Raw genomic sequence first — 19,837 nt, 5'->3', positions numbered from 1 at the left:
GAACACGTCGAACCCGTCGTTATCCCCACCACTTTTCAAAACAAACTGACGCCCATGCTCTTACCTATACCAAAGCACTTACCGCTTTATGTGGTGCTCTGCCCATTATGACAGAGTTGAGTTTTTCCACACGTTTTCCTGTTGGTACCCTGCCAAAGTAAAGTGCCTCTCCCACCAGCCCAGTTGGTGTACACCACCCTGTTAGTCTCCTGCCTATCCACTAGATGAAATTTAGCATTGCAAATATTATGTTTATCAAATTTATTATCCTGGTGTTTCTCAAGTCTAGTTATGCTGTTTTATTGTCAATCTTGCATTAGAACTCTTCAGTACATCACATTTTCTTGTACTAATTCTGAATATTCTGCAACATTATGGGATTAGAATAGTTTATTTTATATGTGATTTTTAATTAAAGTTATAGAATGTAACACTGTGATATTGAAGAGTGACACATAAACAAGTTACTTTCTCACATGCTTGCCTGGAGATTGTGGAAAACAACATCACTAATTTTCACTCCATTAGCCCAAAGGTTCATGTCAACTTGAAGTAACAGCAATTTTTCCATTACGGGACACACTCTTTGCTGGATCATATTTCTCGGCTCAAAACCTCACTTAAAAAGCATCAGGGTAGGAAGCTGAGACACAAGGCCAGTTCAGCAAGGACAAGGGAGTCTTCCTGAGAAGGTCTGCAGGTTGAAATATACAATCCATTGTGTTGTATGTTCTGTGTTGTGATTAGAGTGCCTTATTAGCCTGATGCCACATGCACACTGTAGCAGCAGTGTAGCATAGTGGTAAGGAGCTAGTCTTGTAACCGAAAGGTTGCTGGTTTGGTTCCCCACTGGGTCACTGCTGTTGTGTCCTTGGGCAAGGTACTTAACCCAGAACTGTCTCAGTAAATATCCAGCTGTATAAATGGGTAACATGTTTTTTTTTTTTTTTAAAAAAGTAACCTCTGTAATTCTGGATAAGAGCATCTGTTAAATTGCAGTAATGTAATGCATTCTCTTTGCATGCTTATCTACCTTAGTTTAGGGCACCATTTGTTGGACGCTCTTGTCTTTCAATTGCCAGACAGTCTGGTGTAGTGAGGGCGATTATGGCTGGCCGACTATGAAATTATGAGTCATACCCTTTTTTATATTTGTGGTAAGAACTGATGGGCAGTGTAGCACAGTGGTTAAGGAACAGGACTTGTAACCAAAAGGTTGCCGGTTCGATCCCCGCTGGGACACTGCTGCTGTACCCTTGGGCAAGGTACTTAACCCACAGTTGCCTCAGTAAATATCCAGCTGTATAAATGGATAACATTGTAAAGAACTGTAACCTATGTAAGTCGCTTTGGATAAAAGCGTCTGCTAAATGAATAAATGTAAAACTGATCCTCAGTCATAGTGTGATTTTAAATGTTCATAAACAGTGACAAATAATGAATAAAATGATGCTTTAGTAAAAAAAAAAGTATTTATTTCCTCAGGTCATACACACATTGGTGCAAGGTAACAAATACACAGGGCCTGGAAATTGAGATCAACTGGTGAAGGCCTCATAGCTATCATCTCAGCTCTAGTTTGCAACAGTAATGTTTACCAGAATTTTAGCACTTCAGTCTCACCCTTTATCTCGGTATCTTCTGGCCCCATTCAAATATGTTAAGCCAATATGCCAATTATCAGATACAAAAGAAACACAATAATGTACTAGCAAACCCTTTGCCACTTCATACGCTACTTCCGTTACAAATACAACATTAAACCTCCATTCTCTACAATTTTTGTCATGAACGCATTCATACTGATTAGACTGCATACCACTCAGATGTGTCTAACCTTAAACTTTGAAGGAGCAATCACTGTGTAAGGGCCTTGAATGGCAATGTCACAATGGGAATATTTTCTGGTTTTTGTCCCCTGGGTGTGCCCTGGATACCTTATAAATTGTGAAATTCCAGTCTTATCTTGGGGCTTTATTTACATACTTTAAACTGACCAAGGTATTTGAGGTAAAATTGCCCAGAACTATTTTTGTTGTTTGTGAGGAAATTCAACATAACAGAAAAAAACAAGATTCAACCAAATTAGTCCATGTACATGTTAGCTTGTCCATGTGGCGATGGGGTCACATCTCCCCACACTGGGCAATCACAATGGGCAACTTGGGCTTGTTGTTAGGTCCTGTGGGTACATTCTGTATAGGAAAGAGTTTGTGAGATTTTCAAAATCACTCATCACATTTTCTGAATTAACGGCACCCCAAACTTGACATATGACCTTTGACTGCTGGTTGCTGAAGCAACACCTTTGATTTTACCCTTTTGGTATTGCAGAGTTCACTGGTCCCTCGACTCAGTGCTAAACGTCTGAGCATAATGTTTTACATATTCCTGGATCAAAACTGATAAGAATGTGCCAGCCTGCCAAAACCCCTTTGTACAAAGCCCATGATTTGCATTATTTTTACTTTCCAATTGCGCCTCTGCAGTTTTCAAACAAATTCTTCCTAAGAAACAAACAGTTCCCTTACTGCCAAACAGCAGTTCATTATGATTAAGAGCATCTCAGTCTGTGGAATCCAGCACCGGGTGAGGTTACTGCTGGTGCTGTCAGCCATTCCAAAGGTATTTCATAACACTCTTTGGCATGGCGGACAGCACGCTCTCCACTACTGACACACAGGGTGTGACTGCGGGTAAACCCACAAGGGCCACTGATCTCAGACTACAGCTAAAGGCTGCTCATTTCTTTTTTAAAATGCTTTTCACACCCCCTTTTTTGGAATCGCATGTTACATAATACAGTCATCTCAGAATGACAACTTCTGTGCCTGTGCAGGATTGGCGGGGATCAGAAATGGAATCCTCCAATAAACGCACCATTTTTCACACCACCAGTCTGCACCACAGTGAAGCAAACACCGAATGGGGGATAGGTATGTCTCTACTGATATCATCTGAGCGGCTCATTGGTACCTGACAAGTTACAGGGTGTCTGAGAACAGCGAGATGAGGGCACCCCGTTAACCAACCCACCCCTGACCTGGTGGAATGATGCTTATTTGTTCTGCCATTGTGGGGTCCCGATCATAGCTGGCTGAGACATAAGCTTTTAAATTAACCAGTTGTCTTATGTTGGAATATAACTATACAATTAATATGCAACAGGACATGCTCCTAGCTTTTGGGGAGTCCCAGTGTGTAACTGCACTTCCTCTATAGCAGCATTTAATGAATATGCTGTTATCAAAAGAAAATCAACAAGCGCCAGCAACTCACCTCGATCTTTCTCATGACGAGTAGGCCATCCACCACCTTCCCTAAATTGTTACAAAAGCAGACACTGTTACGTGCTGACCGCTGAACAGAAGACCAGCAAAAAGAATTTATAGCTCATAATCCATCGACCAATCCAGACAGGCACTGAAGGCCAGGGTGGTAGGAATGAATTCTACCAATCACCTGCACAGGTGAATCCAGTGTCCTCTCACAGGAAGTACTCACCAAAAACCACATGCTTCCCATCCAGCCAGTCACATTTGGTGCAAGTGATGAAAAACTGGCAACCGTTTGTTCCTGGGCCACTGTTTGCCTGAACACACAGAATGAAGATTATCAACGGCACGCGTGTGCTTGATATTATTTTTATTTAATATCAACAAATTCAGGGTTTACAGAAGCTTTTAAACAGCTAATTTACTTTAACCTGGTTGTGTGACTGTTTGAATGGTGTTGATGACAGTTTTGAGAGTTTCTTACTTTATTACTGTGAGTGGAGCTGGTGTTGAATTAAAGAAAAGGTCTTACCATTGACAAGAGGCCTGGTGCGGAGTGCTTCATTTTGAAATTTTCGTCTGCAAATGGACCCCTGTAGATACTGCAAATCCCAGTGCCATCGCCCTAAGACAGCAACCCACAGTCCAAATCAACTTGAGAATGAACGGTCTTATCAATCAGAGAAAAAAAAAAAAGTCACCAATTGGATACTAGTTCAAAAATGTCCACAAGAGGGAGCAAGAAGAAAGGGAAAAAAACGGCACTTAGAGGCTCATCTAACAATTCTTTGTTTTTTAGCTCGACCTCAAGGGGTCATAGATGAGTGGCTTATGTTTTGAGTTTAATGTACCCGTCCCACGCAAAGCTGCCTGATGGCTTAATACATGGCTTTCCGTCCTCGACTATTTACACGCACAATTATGGCAGCGTTAGTCATCACCTTGAAACTGAGCTCTTAATTAACCTAATTATTAGCGTGTTTGTTCTATTTCTGAAATGTGTTGAGACACTGTGATTGATCTTTAGACGTGGGATTGTGGTTTCTCTCTCTCTCTCAGGTTGTGTGCAGTAAAACCTATGTTAAGCCTGGAAGGGTTTATAAAGAGCCTCTTCCTGAACTGACACTTTCAAATTTGACAACGCAATATGACAGGTACTACTTGAAAGGAAAAGACATTCGACTGCCACATGAGGCATGTTGTCTGTCTGGCATCACAGTGACAGTGTACTGAAGATCCATTACAGCTGTATTTGTGCATGAAGCTTTAGGTAAATACTGCCCGGCATCTGGTTTCAGTGTACTGAAGCAACCACAGGCAAATTTATCTTATCGATGAATACCCTGAAGGGGATATACATCTGCATGTAAATCCACAGCTGAAAACAAGAACAGAACAGCCATCAAAACAGCACTTGGTCTAGGATTCTGACTGATACATTAAAAGACAAAGCATAGTTCTGCACACCTTTCCGCTGTGCAACATGTATACAACAAATACATGCTCTCGACACCTTGTCATTTTTTGGCTGAACGGCAAGCTTCTACATCTAAAAAGATTCATTTAAGAACTCATTACTCTCCAAAAGATATAAAGGAGACTACAAGGCTTTATTTGAGTCTGCAAAGATTAATGATTAACTCAACTATATATTGATGTTCATTAATGATAAGTATCCTTATCATGAACATTTACAGTAATACAGCTATTTAGCATTAATTTATTACTATTTATTACTATATTGGCCTATGAAATAACTGCGCACATTAATAGTGGTACATAGCAATAACAATGGCAGTGGCTGGATGAATTTTATGCCTGAGCACGTTGCACATTCCGGCAGCTTCAAGGCTGTCTCTCTTTATGGTTTTCCAGATTCCCAGTCTTTAGGCATGTCACTGACACACTCGTGCACTCACATTCACAAAGTCCCCTCCTTGGATCATGAAGTCCTTGATCACCCTGAGAGAAACACACTGAAGTTTGTACACAATGACAAACAAGCTGAGTGAGCACACCTGTGGTCCTTCAGAGCCTTTAATGTGTGATGCCTGAAGTGAGCATGAAGGAAATAAACTTACATCCACTGCAACGCTGCATTACTGCTGTGGAACCTATTAAATATATAAATAGTATATTTATATTTATTAAATATATTAAATAGTGCTATTACATTGTAGACATATAGCGCCCTGACTAAATAGGCATAAAAATAATATAACAAAATATGTACTGGGTAATGCTTCCTGCTTATATCTAAAATGAAAAATATAAATATACTGTATATACATATGCTATGTTCATGCTAAATTAGCATGCTATGTTCCAACAGGTTTTTTGTTCCTTTTTAGAAGGATAGAATAAATTCTGTGGGCACTGTACATGAAGCCAATCCTGAGAGTTCAGGGTATCCTTGTCGCTTCTCATCATAAATGTAAACCAGTACACATGCAATGTTTGCTTGCCAAAATACACATCCCATCACCTCCCCCTGATGACAAGCGTTAAAAAAAAAAAACAGATGTGACATAGAAATGAATGTGCATTTGACAGTTCTCAGAACAATCCATAAATCAAGTAATAGTCTTTTTTTAAACCACTTTTACTGTGGCTCCTTTGGTGATGACACCGGTAAATTCTGAATGGTCACCCCTGACGTGTTTTTGACAGCCTTAGCTCAACACCTCACTTCAAAGCATGACATTTCTTTTGTTCTGTGGCTTTATTTTTTTTATGTGGTGATTTTGTACAGACAGCAGCATTCACCATCTTGACTGGAAAAAGGAAAACAAGAACACACCACTTTCTTCTGCTACCGGCAGATACACTGCTAATGCTTCTTCCAATGCTCTGTATTCTGTATTCAGAGCCAACCGCCTCTCTTCTTGCATAGATCTCTGTTTATCTCTGGGTTCCGCTTATCGCTCTCTGAGAGACCTGCTTTGTTCTGGGACATCACTTTACAGTATGTGCGTGTGACCTTGATGTCACCGCACTCTGGCCACAGCGACATCTTTGTTAGACGCAGATGCCTGGCCCTTATAGGCGATAGAAGGAAGGTTGTAAAGCGTAATTGGTGACAAAGGAATGTTTTAGGAACACTCGGTCCACTCCTATCAGAGGTCTGACAGTCCTGACCTCCTGGAACCGTCTTTGAACACCGCCTGGATGTCTGGGGGGCAGCCACCACGATTCTGTTATGGACAACATGCTAACATGCAGCACGTTCTGTGATGTACAGCTCTTAAAAATCTAGTTAGGCAACTCCTGTCAATGTGATGGCTGAGATGGGACATCACGGTGTGTCACTTTCCGAACAAGTGTCTATTTCCTTCATCACAACCCAATTTACTAGCTTAACCAACCTGGATCCGGATATTTCTGATGTGATGTTTAAAGAAAGACATTATCTTTTGCATCTTCATAGGTCAGAGGTCTATCATTGAAAATGCAACTGACTGAACAAAAAGCTGCATTTAAATAGTTAAAAAACCCATATTTTCATTCATCTTCCAAAGATGACTGCTAAGGTTACTTGATCTAGCCAGTAGAATATGCTTTTTAAAAACGCAATACAGTATCAGCTAGCTAGCTTTCAATAAATAACAAAGCTGGGGGCCTATATACTATATAAACAGGTAGCTAGCTAAGTAGTCAGTAGATAATAATAATGTGCAAATCATTACAGGTTCAAAGGGTTGTTCTCAGAGAGAAGTACAGCAATTCTTCTAGTAAAGGGTCTCAAAGCAAAACTCTGAACCAACCTAAGCTTCTGGCCATAGGGATCAGACCTGGATCTGAAAATCCTGAATAGGGACCACTGGCTTGGTCGACTCGCAAATATCCGAGTACACCTCAATTCTCAGCGTTTTGTCTCCCTTGGTAACGTACTTCCTGCTCCTGCGCAATGGTTTTTACCTGGACAATTTCCACGATACTCAAATAAAAAATAAATAAAAAAATAAAAAAATAAAGCAAGGTGTGCGTTTTTCTTCTCTTTGTATATAAAATAGTCTGTTACACAACCATACCTGTGGAATGTGCATCCTTTGTAGCCGATAGGAACACCATCCTTTCTGTTGAGAAATATATATGATTTGCATACATGCTGACACCATTGTGAACGAAAGGTATTTCTATGTCATGGAAAAAACCCAAAGACAACTCTTTCACCTTAAGTAAACCCTTTTGAATGTTGTGTGGACTGCAGACTAAGCCACATTGAGACATTTTATCCATTTGTACCCTGATATAAAAATGATATTCTCAAAGCTTTAGCATTCATTAGCTGAATGAATTAAACTTAAAAACCAAACAAATCTGATTGGAGTAGACAAAGAAGGACAATTCATTTCTGGATTTTGTACCAACTTTCTGCTCTTAATATTTTAATCATTTACTTGGAATGGCATTTGTAAAAGCACAAATGACAGCTTAATGAATTAAACAGCATTTGTGCATACAACACAGTAGTTAAAGTCAGATATTAGCTGAAGCTAAACCTTGAATACTCACTGGAGTGATTTAAATGAATGTAAAACATGCATTGAAACAACAAGGTCCACTTACTTCTATTTGTCAAAACATTTATACACATTCCACTAAAAAGCAATGAAGAGGACTTTCATTCAGATATCAAGCATGTCACTAACTGGTAGCTCACTATAGATATGAAATTAATAAATAACTGGAAGCAAACTAGACCACAATCACAACAGTGAGGTGCAATCTATGATGTCAGAGTCTGTGTTGCACTCACCTGAATTCTCCAGTGCAGAACTGCCTAAGAAAGGGGACACAAAATGAGCCAAAGGTCAACAGTAGCGTATTGATTACACAGAAACACACTCAAGGCCTGCCGATTCTTTATTTGATCGTTTCCTTTTCTCTGCCATGTGCCTCTGTGTTCTACAGGGTATACTCTGATAAACACCACAAAGCGCTCTGTTGAACCTAACTGCAATGCACTTTGTTCTTGAATTTAAATAAATTTAAATAACATATTTAAATAATATAAGCAAGCCTATCTTTTGCCAAACAATTCAGGAGGTAGCAGAAATGAATGTGAGAAACTCTGTAATAAATTTAAACCTTGATTATTTGTTTTCCCATGAAGCTGTGAAGTACATTGCGCTTACATCGTGAAGAGGCTTAAACCTCTGAACAGCTAAGACTTTCATTCCACTTGTACACTTGTCTGAGGGAACATATGCAGTGTGCAATAATATGGACATCATGTGCACTGCACTTTAAGATGGCAATGTGTAATAATCAGATATTTGCAGATTTTATGGTAATAGTTATGGAGTATATTACTACTCCAGCACAATTTCATGTGTATTACAAGGACATTTCTACATAACCCTGCTGATTGTTCCTGTCAATGCACAGACCTTAATACTTTTTTCTTTTTTATAAACTCCTCATATTTTTATACATTTATACATGTCGTATAAATTCTTGTTGTTTTAGGTTTGTGTTCTATGTTGTCCTGGCATTGGCACTGGCACAGGGTAGCAACTGTAATTTAATTGTCCTGGAACAATAAAATAAAGCTCTCTTATCCTATCTTATCTTACGTGAACTGATGAACTTACCGAAAATTCTCAGCCGTTTTTGGAACAACATCTGCGAAAAGCTCTATCTTCATTCGTCCAACTTCCTGGAGAAAACAGAGACACACAAAATTAAAAAAAAAAAAAAAAACACATACTGGATACTGGCACAATGCTGGGGAGAGCTGCCCATTCTACATATGCCTGTGTACCCAGCTGTGTACCCAACAGAAACAACGCTTCTACTGGGTACACCAGGCAGCAGCGTAGCATAGTGCTTAAGGCACAGGACTTGTAACTGAAAGGTTGCCGGTTCAATTCCCCACTGGGGCACTGCTGCTGTACCGTTGGGCGAGACACTTAAGTAAATATCTGGTAAATATAAGTAAATATCCAATAACATTGTAAGAAACTGTAACTGAAATGCCAATAATGTAATGTATTAATGTAATACAACACTGGATCGCTAATGCACTGGCTCTCCTGCAAAGGTGACTCACTACCCTCAGCTCACCAGATTCACAAATTGTGAGTAGACAGTAGCAGAACAGTTTATACATTAAATTATGTAAAAACACGAGAAAACACTGCCAATTTTCAACTTAACGTCAATAAAACGATTAACATCACAAGCCCCTTCTACCCCCACCAAAAATGCTAGGCAGCCTGGTAAACACAGAAATGCCCGGTAAGTTGTACAACAAAATGTATTCAGGTTATCGAGAATCTGTGAAAGTGTTTTGGGTGGTGGGGGGTTTTGCTGTGTACAATGGCCGCTGTAACTCTCCCGGAGTCAATGAGCGTTTGTAAGTGGGTCAGATAGCAGCCCACCCCCAGGGCGCGCCGAAAAATGGAGCGTACAAGCCCCGAGCTGCCACCGCACTGCGTGGGACGGGGAGGGGGCCGGCCATTCAGGCCCCACTGAAAAGACCCGTTTGTCTCTCTCAGCCTCAATGCGACAGCACAGGGCAGCGCTCAGCAGAATGCTGCACATTCTCAGCACGGGCTTGGGCCTTGGGAAGACCTCAGCGCTTCCATCAGACAGAAACGTGGTGCCTGGGCGGAGGGCAGAATGTGCCCCCTTCCACCAAGCAAGGATCCCTTCTTTCCACGGTGAAGATCCTACTCACAGCAACAGGTAAGACAGTCAAGCGTGTAGATTACTTGCTCCTCATATACAGCACAGGCCATCCCAAATATAGCGCTACTTTTGCAAAACCTGAAAGACAAACTAGGATGACTTTGGGGGTTTCAAGATAATACCCGCAAGTAATTTTTCCGTACGGCACTGACTGACGTGGTGCTGGGTGATTTTCCGGCTCATGTTCACACATGACCCGATATTTTCTCTTAGTACCATTGTTCTCGTGGGATGTATATGCCTCTGCAGACCAACCAAAAAAAGCCTCTGTTCCAGGTCACATGCAAACAATGCTAATTCCACATTACTTGAAACTGGAGGTAGGACGACAGAAGCCTTTTGGCACTGTAACCTTCAGCTGTGGGTGTGAGCGGGTGCACAAGTCTGCGGTTAAGAAGCTATTGTGTTTTCAGGTATGACTTCATTCTTTCTCCAAGTATTTCCCACCTGCCGAGCAGGTTAACGCTACAGAATTCTGTGGCAAAGTACTCACGCGCACGCTGTACAATGTGCGCCTCAGACAAACTGAACAAGCATTATTGCAAAGCAACTCTGACCACTGTGTGCCAAATTCTACAATGTGTGCTACTGCTTGAACCCGCATTGTGTGAACATCCTTGTTGTCTGTACACTTGGTGTGGTTAAGGGTATACTCTTAATATCTTTTCTAAGATCGGTTTCCTCACATCCAATTTTAACTCCACCATTTAGTGTACAAATTCTCTTGATCCGGCATCTGAATCCAGTTAAGACAGAATATGCCTAGGCTGGCAGTGTCTTTTTGGCTTGCAATTGGCTAGAATTAACAAATGCTGCTACCTGGTGCGACCCAGATAGAAGGGACCAGTGATGAAGCAGTTCTGCAGGTACTGGTGAAGAAAAATAGAAAGAAGATTAAGAGGAAGAATCTGCTAAATGGTCCAAGTTTCAGCATGTTTTGTATGGCTGTATAATGTATAATGTATGAATCGAAAAAGTAAGGTTAGATGAGAGAGCTCTGGCATGGTCTCAAATCTCAGGAATATTACAGTTACTCAGGTAGGAAGCCCAAGGGCCACAAGCTCAGAGCTGCAGCGCTTCCCCAACCTGCAACTTGACACACCTGCCGTCAATTTTTTTTGTTGCTCGATACTCTCCAGTTGACAAAGCTGGGATCTTCATGTACACTCGTGTTTCATAGCATTAAAGTTACATGAAGTCCATACCACATAACTCACGGAGCCCCTCTGAGCTTAAACAATCTCTGGTGACGTGATAAGGCTCGTATCTCGCACAAAAGATACCGGCTCCAGTCTCAGCTAGCCTGACCGGGGAAATAACCGAAGGTGGAGGGACGCACTGAGGGAACCAATGAGAGCAAGGAGCCGAGGGCGTGTCAGGCCGGTATCAGGGAGTGCACAGAAAGTTTAAAGAGCAGCGTCCGCTTGGCTGGATGTTAGTGACATGCCTGGAGTACTGGCTCCTACACTGAATCCACACAACAAATGGAAATCTCGTGTGTGCAGTGAGCGCCCTGATCACACCTCAAAAGGTACAGACTCAAATTGTTTAAATGAGCGTTTATATTATATTTTATATTTTTTTATATTACATTTTATATATATATATATATATATATATAAAATATATAAAATTTTCATTCTTTTCACTTTTCAAGTTGCTTTTAATGATACTGTAATCATATCTTTCAGTGCAATTACCCGCAAGGACATGACAGCATTTCCTTCTGGTCAGGATTTGGGGCACAAGTATTTAACAGCGGTGCCATGACTGCGCAGTGCATTTTAAGAAATATGAGACCACAGATAATTCAGGGTTCTGCCAGAGAAGGCTATTCACTGCCTGGATCTTCAGAATAAGATCCACATAATTCAAAGGTGACCATGACTACCATGTGTCTCAATTAGGACAGCATTGGCTGATCGTAATCCTGCATCTTCTCAATCCTGCCAGCTCCTATCCGGTTCACTTTGACGGAAATGCTAACTGAACAGGGATCCTGATCTAGGTTTAACACCTCTCCATGTCACAGAACAGCCACAGCTGTTCTGTGACAGAAAAATTGTGCTGCACGTTTTGCTTTAGACAAATGTACTTAATTAGTTATTTAATTATCTGTTCTCATCCACACAACAGATAATCAATTGCGCACCTATGCCCAATGCATCTTAATTCTGTTAAATTTCGTATTCGTGTTTAAGGACTGCAAACTCAAACAAATCACTATTTCACTTGACAGCTTGACAAAACCTTGTGAATTTCACGCAGCTTGAATTAAAAACAATAAATTGTAGATCCTACGGAACAGAATTGGGAAAAACAAATTTAAGGTGCACTCCCTCATTCAAACTCATCACCAGACAATAACATCAATCTTATCTTGATACATCGCTGCCTGGTAAAAGGAACTGCTCCAAGCGTTTAAGCTTGATAATCACTGTGCAAATATTTGTAAAATATATTTTTGAGATCGCTCCTTTTAATCTCCGTCTTACACTGTATTACTTTGTTGGCTATATGAGAATTATTTCAACACTACAACAACACTATAAAATACTACAGGAATGGACAACAGAAGGTACCTGTATACTGTAGCTTGCATCCAAATGAATGAATATTTTATTAACATTCCTAAAGTTTGTGATATCCTGCATATGTATACTTACAAGGCTCTCATAATAAAGTACAGTAATGGAGAGAATACACATTACCTTGTAAATTTCCTGACACACACAGATATTCAAATAAATATGTTGACAGTTAAACCAGGAAGTACTTTTACGTAAGAGAAGTGTTTTTTATCTTCTATTCCAAACATTGTGAACAAACGGGGAAGTTAAAAAAGCCTTCAAAGCCATGGATATGATGGCAGTTCATGCTGCTACTCATATCTGAATATTTTTTGCTCTTCACAGACATATGCTCCACACTCTACATTTAAACCATATCTTTTAGATCTTTGCTCGGGGGGGGGGGGGGGGGGGGATTTCATTTCTTTTTTTCTTTCGAAATCAAAAAGTATATCCCTTTCTTCAAAATCAAGGTCAAAGCAGTATTTAGAGGACAGATTTTACCATTTCCCACGCAGACAACTCAAGTTAGCAATTCCATCAGTGATTTCTAAATAACAGTCTGTCTAATGTGACACATAGGTTGACACATTAACATCACTTATGAAGTTTTCATGGTCTCCTTTATGACTGTAAATCCAAATATGAAACTGATATTGTATGTTCAAATATTTGCAATATTTGAGGTTACAGAAAGCTGTAGCATTCTGTCCCCCTGTCGATCCAAACTGGATTTGTGTAACACTGATTGTTTTCTCTGACAGACCGCACCTGACTGCAGGAAGCCTACAGGCAGAATGAAAGGGCCCTGAACAGCGCATCACAGTACAGGCTTGTCTGCAGAGGCTGAAAAATGCTGGCTGTTCTGGAGACGTGGGAGGAAGAGGGGAGACGCTGGCAGGACCATACCCTTCTCTACCTGTCCCTCATTGGGTTCAAGGTGGGGCTGAATGCGCTGACCCTGGTGCTGTGCTCCCAGAGCCTGCGGAGGTCCTTCATGGGGCTCAGCGGTGCCTCCCTGTGCCTGGTGGATGTCCTGCTCCTCTGCGGGACGGCCTACATCTGGCTCTTCAGGCAGCACCTGAACGCCGCCTCCTCCTTGTGCCTGCTCCTCTCTCACTCCTCCACTGTGTACTCCCTACTCCCTCTGCCTTTCCTGCTGCTGGGTGCCCTGGACTACTGCGCCACCCTGAGCCCCGTCAGCCGCCCCACGAGCCTCCACAGGACCCGCTCCTGCTGCTTGGTGCTCCTGTCCATTTGGGCGCTGGCCTGCGTCTACTCCTACCACTGCACCGACAGCGAGGTCATAATAGCCACCGACGGCGAGCCCATGCTGCTGTGCACAGTGCAGGACTCCGCCGTGGTCCTCTACTTCTGCGCGGGAACGTCCCTGGCCATCGCCGCAGTGCTGCTCTACTACAGCCAGAGGGCGCCGGAGTGCTTCCGCACCGCCCTCAGGCTGTCCAGGCAGTGGGACGCTTCCCCGCCCGTGCCCCACTGCGACCTGCCGCTCAGTTACAGGAAAGCGCCGCAGCCGGCAGCGGCGGAGCAGGCCGAGGGGCTGCCGGATCCCCCGCTCCTGCTCCGCTTTACCCTGGGCTTCTCCCTCTACTGGATCCCCTTCCTGGGCGTGAACATGGCCTGCCGGCTCCTCAACCTGGCCACGCCCTCTTACGTGACGGTCAACCTGCTGTGGGTGCTGTGCGCCAACAGCGTCCTGATCGGGACCGTGCTCTGGTTCCAGAGCCGGCAGCCGGGGCCCTGTGGAAACCCCCCGGACGACACGTGCAGGTGGAGCGTCTACAAGCTGCAGAGTGGGGACGAATCAAAGCTCCAGGAGAAGCTGTCCCAGGGAATCTACACCCTGTCCAGCAGAGACACAGACAAACTCCTATACGTCTGACTCCAGTCTGAGCGCAAAGCCGCATCTACCAAACGTGGCCTTGACTGGAAAATGAAAAAATAAAAACTTTATACACCATCCGTTATTAAATAAATATGGATGTTCCGCTCTCCAGAACTGTTCTCAATGTACTCTACGGCTGTGCACCACTAAAAAATTCTCATCCCTGTTCAAAGTTACCATCAGTCTCAAAGTATGTGTTCATTACTGTTATGTACATATTCCCTTGAGCTTGCATCTCTTGTTACTTCCTTTGTCATCCAGTGTATGTATCTTGCCATGATGGCCTTGTAAGTCTGTCTGGATAAGAACGACCACCAAACAAATAAACACTTCTGCTTGCCCACGTCATTTTACATTATCTTATGGGGAGTTCTTTGTGTCTGATGTTTGCACAGTTACCATTTTACTGTACATGGAATTCAAGGATTTCATGGTAACTAACACTAGCCAGGTCTACACTGGGTCAACAAATGAGGTTCTCCTTGACTGCATAAGGATGCGCAGTCTCTGCTCGGTATTCAGCTGAACTGTGACTCCAGCTCACTGCAACTCCAGACCCGACAGCACCACTTCCACAAAATGGCTGCTTCATAAATACCTTGCTTATACAAATCCAGTGAGCCGTAGAGCCCTCTGTACCCTCCCACTACCAGGAAGCACCAGCGATTACAACACAGCTCACGAGAAACGAAAGCAGCAGTCAGAAAATCAATTTTTTATTCCTTCACTTTCCCTCTGTGATGTTTCGGTTCATTCAAAGTGAATTTTCTTGGAAATATGCCCACATCCAGTTGGCTGGCTTGTGCCACTAGTGAGAACGCAACACACTGGGCCAAAGCATACCTAGAGGTAGGGGTGCAACTGATCACACAACTCACGGTTCGGATCGTACCGTGGTGTTTGAGTCACAGATCGGATCATTTTTGGATCAGCAAAAAAAAAAAAAGAAAAAAGGGTTGGGCAAATATAACTTTGCTTTCCATTTATTACTTAAACAACTTACACACTTAAAGCAGGGGACTTTTGCTTTTGCGGTAGCCATGATTTCCATTGCGGTGTAGGAACCGGGCTCACAAGTCTGTAATATTGCGACAGCTTCGACCGCGATATATAAATTCTAAGCGCTTGTTCTGCTGTTCTTCAGCTATGTCCGAAATCGCTCTCTATTCACTATATCATGCATATATATATATACACACACATTTTACACTTGATTGCTGGACTTAACTGCCAGTTAACTAGCTAACGTTAGTTTCAACTTATTTGAACAGATGAAGCTGGGTGCTAGTTCTTTCTTTAAGTTAGCTAGTGATGGCTAGATAGGTAGCAGTATTATCTAGCTGGCAGGTTAATGTCAGTTGCAACCAGCTAGTCACTTAGCTAGCTAGCTGGCACAGTTAGACACAAAGATGTTCATACAAATGTTTGAATAAACTTGCAAACATAAAACTATATCCAGAAAATTGTTCATTTATTGTATGACTGTGAATAGTGAGTGAGCAAACGAGTGACTGATTTCGGTTGCAACCTTCGTCTTCACAACACTTCTGCCTAGTAACGTTGATGGTTTTTAAAATGGCGCTTGTATCTTTTCACTGCAACTCTGCATCGAGATTTAGGTAATTATTTCTTTCAAAAGTAACAGCAGCAGTAAAACTGTATTTCACACTATTATGGTTAAACTTTGCAATTATTCTGCGGTTCACATGCGTGCCGAACCATGGGGGGCCATCCGTACACAACACGGATCAACTGCGGCCCGTAACACCACAACCTAGAGGTAAAGTAAACAAAAACTCACTGGTCCAGGAGTGGGAAGTATGGATACTTTCAGCACACTAGGGAAAAATAAGGTACGCTGGATAAGACACTGGCTTTGTAGAACTGCTTCCTTTCCACATTTCAACAGACAATCGTTTAATTAAAATCCTTGTAAACAAAACACATCCATAAGTGGTATTTGGACTTGTCTTTGCCATTGTAAAGATACTGACATGTTTCCCACACAATTTGCAAATGTGCAGCATGTATAAGGAAGCTAATTTCCATGTCCCTATGAGGTCTCTTGTGCTCCTGCACACGACATTCAAATGTGAATCCTGTGATTCGCTGTGAAATTTCGGCTGTACAAGTCTTCATTATTCTACATGACTGAAATATGGTAATGAAAAAGATCTCTCCTTTGCAGAAGTGGATGATGTTTTATAAGTACAAGTGTAAGTTTCACTTGGCAGGACTTTCATTTCAAAGGGTCATATGCTGTCAATCACAACACAGTGCCTTGAGAAATTATTCAGCCCCCCAATACTGTTTTCACAATTTATTGTCTCAGATTACAAGTTTAATACATTATTAAAATAAGATTTTTGTACAAAGATTTTTGTGGAGACCAGCTGGTCTCCACAGTATTGTACATCATGACAAATCAAAAGAAACATCCAAAACATTTAAAAAATTTAGGGAAAAAAAAAACAGATTTAAAAGTTATTCATACCCTTATATCTTGCTCAGGTGCAAGATAGTGCCTTACAAACTCATCCAATTTGTTTATGGTCTCCACCTGTGTAGGAAGTTAGTGGATCACCGGTTTTGAATTACTTCATGAGCACAAATACCTTCCCTCTCTAGAAGGTCAAACAGTATGGTTGGATTTTCCACTAAACAAACCAAAATGAAGAGAAAAAGCATTCAAAACAAGTGAGGGATATAATTCTGGAGAAGCACAAATCTGGGGAAGGATACAAGAATATTTCAAAGGCACTGAACATACCTCGGAGCTCAATGCAGTCTATCATACAGAGGTGGAAGAAATGTGGAACTACAGCCACACTGCCTAGGGCAGACCGCCCCGCTAAACGTAGTCACCAAACAAGAATGGCACTTGTCAGAGAGGCTACTGTGATGCCAACTGTCATTCTAATCAAGCGACAGAAGTCAGTGGCTGCAACTGAAAATTATATCCAGGGGTCAACAATCGCCAAGATATTGCACAAAAAGGGAAGAACAGCAAGGAAGAAGCTAACACTGCACTGCACATCAGCCAGGAAACACCATCCCCACAGTGAAATACACTGGTGGTAGCATCATGTTATGGGAGTGTTTTTGCAGCAGCAGGGACTGGTAATCTCATCAAGATTGATAGGAAGATGAATGCTGCACAATACATGGAGCTTCTGGATAAAAACCTACTCCCCTCTGTCAGAAAGTATAAACTAGGGAGGAAGTTTGTGTTTAAGCGGGACAACGACCCAAAGCACACTGCCAGAGCAACACTGGACTGGCTTAAAATGAAAAAGATTGACATCCTTGAGTGGCCCAGTCAGAGTTCTGACCTTAACCCCATGAAAAATTGTGGAAAGACCTAAAAATTTTTGTCCAACCAACCTGGTATAGGTTGAGCAATTTTGCAGGGAGGAATGGGTTAATATTGCTCCATCACAATGAAAAATTAATAGAGACTTATCCAAAAAGACTAAATGCTGCAACAGCTGTGAAAGGTGGTTCAACCAAGCAGTAAAGAAGGGGGATGAATACTTATGAATTGTTGACAATTGTTCAGTTCTTTATTTTTTATTTTGTAATGGTTTATAATTTTATTTCTGTTTTTGGTTGCACTGTTGCAGAGTTACGTGATTGACAAAATAATCATTTGTTTTTGATTGATTTGAGGAAATCATTTGTGTGAAAAAAAGGGCTGGGGGCTGAATACTTTTTCGAGGCACTGTATACATTTGTTAGACTACCCCCGTCCCCATAGTTCAGTTTTAGCCAGTAGAATATCTAAAAATTAAACCAATAATTTAAAGTGCAGTAATATAGGTGGTGTTCATATACTTGTATTCCCTGTGTTTTCACAAGTAATTTGCCAGTATATTATGAGCCATAATAATGGTACAGTGAACCTTCTATCTTGTTCTTATATTTAGTCTTTGCAACTGACTGCTGCTATCACAGAAACACTGCTGTGTAAAATCATAAGAATTCACTGAGGTACTGCACTCTCCACCAGATTGTGGACATTCATGCTTGGTTTTCATTTCAAATCTTATATCATGATGAGAGCTTTTAATATCTGCTCTTGACACTTTGGACCAATAGACCTTCACTAGAGCAAGTATGAAACCATTGAGACAGTATCAAAGTATCAAAACAGTGTCATTCACATTTGATTGGATTTGGATTCGCATCTTATACCACAAAGTGTGATTATAACATCAAGGGGATTTAATCGGTCTACACCTATAGCGTTTGGACAGGGCAACTAATCGGCTTCTCTTGCAACATTCACTTCACTCATGCTTCCAAACCCATCAGGCAGGCACTACCTTCACTTTGAAGGATATTCACAGTCTATATACGAGCGCATTACTGTTAACAGTCATTTAAAGGTTAGATGTTCGCTACATTACTTTAGTAGCCTTTGGGATTCCCAGTACTTCACAACATTATTTCAAAACATACCTTTTATGGTCTGATTTGGCAATGTTCTCAAAAGTATATAGTATGAACATACATTTTCTGTTTTACAGACCCGGTCCAATGTACTCGCCGCTCCAGTATGAAGAAGAGAAATAAGGCAACTGTCAGTCACGGCCAGGCAATAAATAAAATTACCTGCAAGCTGATCACCATCATCACTAATTCGCATGCCATAAAACTTTAAAAAAGGTTTTGGCTTGTTAACAAGTTAAAGCCAGGCAATCACCTACCCTGCTAGTTAGACAGCGGGATGGTGATGCCGTTTCCCATTCACTGTGATTAGATTGCAGCGAGTCGTTTATGTAGTTGGCTTTCCTATCTAAGCAGCAAAACACCCTGCTGATAAATGGACCAGCTACCGAGCTTGCTATAAGTACAGCAACGTAGCTAGCTAAGTTAAAGGACAACTAGCTTGTTAGCTAACGAATTAGTGACTGAACAAGACTTCGGCATTGCTATGTCAGGTTACAAAAATCCAGCGAACTTAAGGCAGAAAATCTAAGACAACATTACGTTAGCAAGCTACGTTTGTTTGATAGCAGAATGGAAACTAACTAGTTTCCACTAGTCTAAAATATATAAAGTGGTGTATGGACTTCACACACAGCCGCTAGACAGGCTAAACTGTCATCCAGCTAGCTTGCTGGGAAGTTAGCTGACGATAGCTACCTTATTATCTACTCACCTGGCCACCAATGGTTACATCAAAGAACACAATTGGGTTGTTTGGATTTGAGGGTTGAACATTCATGACTACTGCTTTTCTAAAATTTGTTTTACCTATTAAAAATTTTCAAACGCCTGCAAGCTACTTAGCAATATCCTACTCGTGGCTGCTATATTTACAGGCAACGCTCGATTCAAACTAACTGGGCTACGGCAGCCGAGTAGGGACATTCATTTACGGGTAC

General features: G+C 41.6%; 2 protein-coding genes across 2 annotated transcripts; one reads left to right on the top strand and one right to left on the bottom strand.

Annotated features, from left to right (window-relative positions):
• Positions 1 to 1,485: 1,485 nt before the first annotated feature.
• On the bottom strand, positions 1,486 to 19,767 carry ppih (peptidylprolyl isomerase H (cyclophilin H)). Its single transcript, XM_036534266.1, has 9 exons — positions 19,612 to 19,767; positions 8,873 to 8,937; positions 8,035 to 8,058; positions 7,307 to 7,351; positions 5,195 to 5,237; positions 3,808 to 3,900; positions 3,505 to 3,592; positions 3,280 to 3,320; positions 1,486 to 2,195 (listed from the first exon to the last, which is right to left on the bottom strand). Exons 1-9 carry the CDS (start codon positions 19,675 to 19,677, stop codon positions 2,127 to 2,129), a joined length of 534 nt encoding a protein of 177 aa, XP_036390159.1. The 5' UTR covers positions 19,678 to 19,767; the 3' UTR covers positions 1,486 to 2,126.
• si:dkeyp-100a1.6 lies at positions 11,408 to 14,786 on the top strand. Its single transcript, XM_036534265.1, has 2 exons — positions 11,408 to 11,502; positions 13,306 to 14,786. The coding sequence occupies exon 2, from the start codon at positions 13,395 to 13,397 to the stop codon at positions 14,442 to 14,444; it is 1,050 nt and encodes a 349-aa protein (XP_036390158.1). The 5' UTR covers positions 11,408 to 11,502; positions 13,306 to 13,394; the 3' UTR covers positions 14,445 to 14,786.
• Positions 19,768 to 19,837: the final 70 nt, after the last annotated feature.

The sequence above is a fragment of the Megalops cyprinoides genome, chromosome 7 (genome assembly GCF_013368585.1).
Source record: "Megalops cyprinoides isolate fMegCyp1 chromosome 7, fMegCyp1.pri, whole genome shotgun sequence".
NCBI lineage: Eukaryota > Metazoa > Chordata > Actinopteri > Elopiformes > Megalopidae > Megalops > Megalops cyprinoides.
This window is presented reverse-complemented; position numbering and strand designations above follow the sequence as displayed.

Excerpts from the sequence above, each read along its gene's own strand:
- si:dkeyp-100a1.6 (XM_036534265.1), top strand. The coding sequence starts at position 13,395 with ATGCTGGCTGTTCTGGAGACGTGGGAGGAAGAGGGGAGACGCTGGCAG.
- ppih (XM_036534266.1), bottom strand. The coding sequence starts at position 19,677 with ATGAATGTTCAACCCTCAAATCCAAACAACCCAATTGTGTTCTTTGAT. Across the intron at positions 5,238-7,306 it reads AAAGGATGCACATTCCACAG|GGTGATCAAGGACTTCATGA; the intron begins GTATGGTTGTGT and ends TGTTTCTCTCAG. Across the intron at positions 3,901-5,194 it reads AAGGAGGGGACTTTGTGAAT|GGCGATGGCACTGGGATTTG; the intron begins GTGAGTGCACGA and ends TTGCTGTCTTAG.